Below are 6,013 nucleotides of genomic sequence, written 5' to 3'. Positions count from 1 at the left end.
GCTGGGGCCCAGGAGGGAGCCTCGTGTGACGGGGGGTTACCCGGGTGTGTGTGTGGGGGGGGGTTGGGGGGTTGGGGGGGAAAAGAGGGAGGACGAAGCGACCAGGGAGGCGATATTGCTGAAGGCGCCGCACGCGTACATGGAGACTGGCGGGCTGTTGGAGGTGCGCAAAAGTCTGTATGTATGTGTATACACATATACTACACACGTATTACTTATATATGTGTAAAAGACAGACTTTTGTGCGCCTCCGACAGCCCGCTCGTCCCCACACACGTGTGCGGCGGAGAGAAAGGGACAAGGTCCATCGCTGTTGCAGCCAACTGCCGTACTGCTGCAGTAATGTCGTACCTGAATGGCGGCAGTGCAGCCATGGGGCCCTGCAGCGGCGGCGAGCAACACAGCAGCCGGAACTGCTCTGACGTCAGCACTGGTGGCGGCGCCGAGGTAGCGGCGGCGATGAGCGCGGCCGGGGAGCCGGCAGCCGCCACCGTCGCCGCCGCCACGACGGCACCGCTGCCGCCACCGCCACCCGGCCGCTGCGGCCCGGCAGCAGCTTGCTTCTTCCCATCTCGGTTCCCGCCGGAGCTTCCGCCGCTACCGCCGCCGCTGCTGCCAGCGTTTGTGGGTTGTACGACTCCCGACGTCGACGCCGTCGCTGATGTCCCGGCGGCGGCGGCGGCGGCGGCGGCGGTAGAGGCAAGGTGCGACGGCGGTGGAACCTACCAGCGGAAAGACAGTCACACCCCCGGGGTTGGAGGGTTTTAGGTTAGGTTATATGAGGGTTATTATGCGCTTACCAGGTGAGGGTGAAGGGGGGGCGGAGGAGGGGAGGTTACATGGAGGCGCCTGCTTGGCGGTCAGGAGGTCGGATAGAGCAAAAGACAGAATCTGCTGTACGGAACCGCACCATGATGTATCGTATTTTACCTGTCTGTACTGCAGCAAACACGGCAGCTTCTGGTTGGCATAGGTAGCGGTTACCTCGTGCGCCGGGCAGTTGGGTGAAACGGAAAAGTCGTTAAAGAGAACCCACTCGGGACCCTGCGGCGGCGGCAGGGGGAGGGGTGCAACCGTGGGAACGCAAAAAGGAGGATCACAACACAGGATAAAAGGAGCCGCATCCGTCAAGGACGGCAAGTCGTACGGCATAGATGGGCACGTCGTACATACATACACACATACACACACAGAGGTCCACACACCCGCCCAAGAGCGACGCCACCGACGACCGACAGTCCCCGGGGCCTCACTCCTCTTTCCCCCCGATAACCCCCACTTCCCACTTGCCACTCACCTGCGGGTGACCTCGCGACCCATGGGTCAATGGAGGTGTCGCCGCGCCGCCAGCGGCGCCAGCAGTGGCGGCACTCGGCCACCCTGACGCCGGGGGGTTGCCGCTTGCAGCCGTCGGAGCCTGAGCTGCCGCCGCCACCGCCGCCGCCGCTGATGTAGATGTGGTGGACATGGGGGACGTGAATAGCGGCTCCGGAGACCTGGGCGGCTCTGGGGGAGGAGCTGTGTGGCCGCCAGGAAGGGCCGCCCCGCCCCCCGCCCCCCGCCCCCCGGCCCCCAACCCACCCGGGGTTGATGGCGCAAACGCAAACAGAGGAGACACGGGACATTGACGGGAGGAGGAGAGGGGGAGGAGGAGGAGGAGGAGCGGAGAGAGGTGTAAGACGAACCGCTGACGGGGAGAGGGGAGAGGGGAGAGGGGTATCCTCACTCATACTGCGATACTGGTGGCAAGATGACGTGGCATCGCAGTGAGCGCGTACTACAGATCCCCTAACACGCACTCCTCAACTATAAAGACTTTCGACAGAGATCCGGGAGGTGGGGGTCATGTCCACACACTACTGACGGCTACCGACCGACCGGCTAGGTGGTACCACCACCACCACCACCACCACGACCGCCACCACCACCACAGGCACATTATTTCTCTCATCGCGGCTCAGATCACGATAACGATAGGTGGTGGTGGTGGTGATGGTGGTGGTGTTTCCCCCCTCCCCCCTTCTACGTAGTGGGCCAGACGGCATCTGGGGGATTTCCTCGGTATTGTAGCCTTTTGAAGCCCCTCCCTCCCACGGCCCCTCCCTCTGGCCTCTGGACTCTGAGCACACAGTGAACCGCGCACACCTATCGTCATTGTGGATGAGAAGATGTCGTCTAGGTCGTCGGGCAGGGAGATGGATCCAAGATCCAAACCGACACCACTGCTGCGGGGTCCACCGGCGGCGGCGGAGGCGGTGTCGGAGGATGGCGCCGTGGCGGCGGCGACGGTAACAGTCGCCGTCGACGCCGAATGTCGCTGCGGGGCCGTTTTCCCGTTGGGCTGATTGCGAGGGAGAGCGAGGGGGCGAGAGAGGAAAAGAGAGAGAAGGAAAGTGGGAGAGCGGTTTGCGTGAGCGGTTGGGCTTTGAAGCATATCCCTCCGTCAAACCAACCAACTAACCACTAATCAAGCAACGAACAAATAAATCACACAACGAGTCAATCACCCAGCCTGGGCGGGTCTTACACACACACACACACACACACACACACGCACGCACCTGTGCAGTGCTGTTGCTGCTGCTAGTCATCACCGTCACCGCTGTCTTACTCGTTGTCGTACTCGTCGTATTTGTTGTCGTACTCGGCTGCTTGCCCTGTATGTACTCCGCCATGGAGCCCGGCGGCGGCTTGGTCAGCCGCGGCTGCGGGATCTCGTCCCAGTACTGCTGCGGCACCTGAGTGTACGGCACAACAGATATTCACACCACACCCAAAACGTTTTAATCATTCTTAACACCCATTCTCCCGGTGCTCTCTACTCCCGGTGTATTCACACGTTGGTCGCCGGTAGCGGTTTTCCCCAAACACGAAGGCGGTCCGAGTACGACGATATTGTTCCTGACTAACTACCAGGCAACGAACTTGTCCATTATTCTCGTTGGTATAAATTTTCATTTACGTTTACGCGCTGAAGGATATCCAGTCGCACAGACAGACAGACACACACACACACATAGGCTGGTGCTAGGAGGACCCCGGTAGGTAGATGGGCTATCCAGCTGGGCGGGGGGAGGGGGAGGGGATAGAGGCCCCGGAGGGTTCTTCTTTGTTAGGTCTGGGTAGAGGGCTTCCCGAGGGGGAGGGGGCTCGCCTCGCCGCAGGTTGCGCAAAGGCAGGGACAGCAGTGGGAGGGGTTTTTCCTGAGAGGTCGCTGTTGCTGTATGGGGCTTGGGCGGAGTTGCAGGCTAAGGGGGTGGAGCTGTAGAGCGGGCTGGGTGTTTAACGCTGTGTGAGTTGCGTATGTGTATGTGTATGTGTGGTGCTGCCTCGAGGCATCCCTAGGCATCTCTAGCCCTGTCGGTGAACTCACACACACACACACACACACACACACACACACACGCACACACGACACACACACACACACTGCCATCTCGCACCTTGACCATGGTGACCAGGTGGCCCTGATTTGGCTTGATGGTGCCGCCGGTGCGATTCGAATTCGGGTCGGCCGCCTCGTCCAGGTCGCGAATCTGGAACACCGCCCCACACAGCTCATACACGCCGGACACCACACCGGGTGCGAACAAGGACGTGCCTGCGCAGGTGGTGGAGTGAGGCGGACATACAGACAGACAGGTAGACAGCCCGGCAAGGCAGGTAGGCAGGTAGGCAGGTAGGCATGCACATGCACACATAATAATCACGTCCGCTAGGCACACACGTAGGCGGGTGTGTATGATTATTATATTCCCCATATCTTCCCCCCTGTTCCGGAAGCCCAACAACCGCTCAAACCCCCATCATTGTCGTACTGCCGTACAGTGAAATACGCGGGTCCTTCACTTACCTAGTTGTTCATACAGCTGCTCCGCCGTGTCCGCCTGGTGCACCTCAACCTCCCATAACTGCGGGCAGCGGGTTCGACAGTTGACAGTTAGAATGCGGTACATCATAGATACACGTGTGCAAAGTTACACGTACGTACAGACATACGTACATACACCTACCTGCGTTTTGCTGACCACCGCCAGGGCCCAGGGCAGTCTATTGGCCTCTCCAGAGGGGATCTCACCATCTGGGGAGGAGGGGAAAGAAGGGCCCCAGGAGGGCCCCAGAAGGGCCCCAGAAGGGGGAGGGGGCTCCACCACGTAATTAATGTCGCAAAGAAAGTCAAAGGACCAACCGGACGACGTCGGGGCTGGCCAGGCCGCCGGGGAGGTTGGGTTGGGAACTACCCAATGCAAAAAAGGCAAAAAAACTCAAGAAACATCAGCAGCACCCCACACGACCCGGAAACGAGGCCGCAGAGATACGGAGGAATACACCCAAGTACCCTAACGTCCTCTAGCCCCTTCCACAGGCCCCCCATACCCCCTGCCGTACCTCCCCTTTCCCGTCCCCCCCTCCCCCTTATTACCCCCCACCTGGCCCCTTGTTGGGCAGCCACCAGGCGGCCTCCTTGTTGTCCCCGGGGGCCACATTGACAGTCAGCACGGGGGGGAGGGACAGCGGGACACGAACCTGGGAATCCCCAAGAGGGGGCAAGCAGGGGGGGGGGACGGAGGGGGGAGACGAACCACGAACAAGTGAAACTGATGTCACGGAAAGACTGATGCGCCAGAAGGGGAAGGGGGGAAGGGGGGGGTGTATGCGAAGAGCAAATAAACCACGGGTCCCGAGGGGGACGGGAAGAGGGGAAGAGGGGGCAAGCAGGGGGACACGGGTTATGATACATACGGGGGTATGTACGGATGAGTTTTGCGGAATTTTGCGGAGCACTGAGACGACGGTAAAACCTCGCGCGTGGCATAGAAAGCACCGTTTGTGCCGCAGCGTACGGCACAGCACAGTTAAATGGCGATTGCCAGAGGATGCCGCATCATATCGTACGAGTCTGTATGATGCATGCAAGTATAGCTGCGCACAATCGTGCCCGTGTATGCCGGCATGTGCTGCGGCCACATGCGTGTCTGTGCGTGCGTGCTTGCGTAACTCTGATTCATATCTGAGCCGCAATACGAGGACAGGCCGAAGTGTGCCGAAGTGTGCGCGTGTGTATGTGTGTGCCGTACCTTGCGTACCAGCGCATATCCCCTCGCCTCGTCCAGCCAGGCCCGGGTGGCCGAGGCGGCGAGAAGAGACCGCCGAAGGAGCTCGGAAAAGGGGGGCGGGGGACTGCCGGGGGGGTCCTCCTAGCCTCAGAAGAAAAGGGGTGGGGGGAGAGAGGTGAGGGCGTTTCATGGGGTGGGGGGTGGGAAGACGGACCACGAAGCTGGATAAGGTTAATGACGATCATGCAAACATTGCAACGTAAGCAAGAGAAGGAATGAAGCTGAGCGATACGCCAGAAGTAAGGAAGCATGATGGACTGGGGTTTGGAGGGAGAGGGAGGGAAATGGCTGTAGATAAATGTGGTGGACAAGAATGCACCGAAGGGTACTAACCACTGCTTCTCCCCCCCCAGCCCTCAAAAAACACATTTCCCCCCTCCCCACCCCACCACCCCCTCAACAACCCACCTGCGAGGGGGCCGTTCCCGGCAGCCTGTTCAGCCCCAGCTGCCGCGCCTCCTCCGCCGCACGCGCCGCCTTCTCACGGGATGGAGGGTACTGCAGATCCACCTGTGTACGACATACACATGCGATTTTCTGTTACGGGTACGTGCCGGAATGACTTCATGAGCCGGGAAGCGGCGGCGGCGGCGGCGGCGGGTGGTGCTGGTGGTGATGGTGGTGGAGGCGGTGGGTGATGGTGGTAATGGTTTCGGTGGTGGTGGGAGGGAAATTCCTTTCCGGGAGACACATGAAACCCCTAACTGAGGGCAAAATCCCCTTAAATAATAATCATGCCGGCAATGATGACCACCATGTCAATTGATCAGGATAAAATAGAAAAATCAACATTACCAGTAGGAATGTGGGGTAGGGTGAGGGAAATATTAATAGAGAGCTCTGTCCCCACGAAACCCCTATCCCCCTTTCCTTCCCCCCCCCCCACCCCTCCCACA

At 60.1% G+C, this 6,013-nt stretch overlaps 1 protein-coding gene across 1 annotated transcript in view; it reads right to left on the bottom strand.

The window, feature by feature from the left end:
- The window catches only part of VOLCADRAFT_87610 (uncharacterized protein), a gene marked incomplete at both ends in the record, with an annotated part of 21,299 nt that overhangs the window by 6,144 nt on the left and 9,142 nt on the right, over positions 1-6,013 (bottom strand). Inside the window, 11 exons of the mRNA XM_002947287.1 lie at positions 352-722; positions 931-1,044; positions 1,298-1,446; positions 2,146-2,341; positions 2,562-2,738; positions 3,444-3,601; positions 3,854-3,911; positions 4,014-4,081; positions 4,431-4,527; positions 5,079-5,198; positions 5,526-5,627. Coding sequence (XP_002947333.1) covers positions 352-722; positions 931-1,044; positions 1,298-1,446; positions 2,146-2,341; positions 2,562-2,738; positions 3,444-3,601; positions 3,854-3,911; positions 4,014-4,081; positions 4,431-4,527; positions 5,079-5,198; positions 5,526-5,627 — 1,610 coding nt within the window. The remainder of the gene's footprint in view (positions 1-351; positions 723-930; positions 1,045-1,297; positions 1,447-2,145; positions 2,342-2,561; positions 2,739-3,443; positions 3,602-3,853; positions 3,912-4,013; positions 4,082-4,430; positions 4,528-5,078; positions 5,199-5,525; positions 5,628-6,013) is intronic.

The sequence above is a fragment of the Volvox carteri genome (assembly GCF_000143455.1).
Source record: "Volvox carteri f. nagariensis unplaced genomic scaffold VOLCAscaffold_6, whole genome shotgun sequence".
Classification (NCBI taxonomy): domain Eukaryota; kingdom Viridiplantae; phylum Chlorophyta; class Chlorophyceae; order Chlamydomonadales; family Volvocaceae; genus Volvox; species Volvox carteri.
This window is presented reverse-complemented; position numbering and strand designations above follow the sequence as displayed.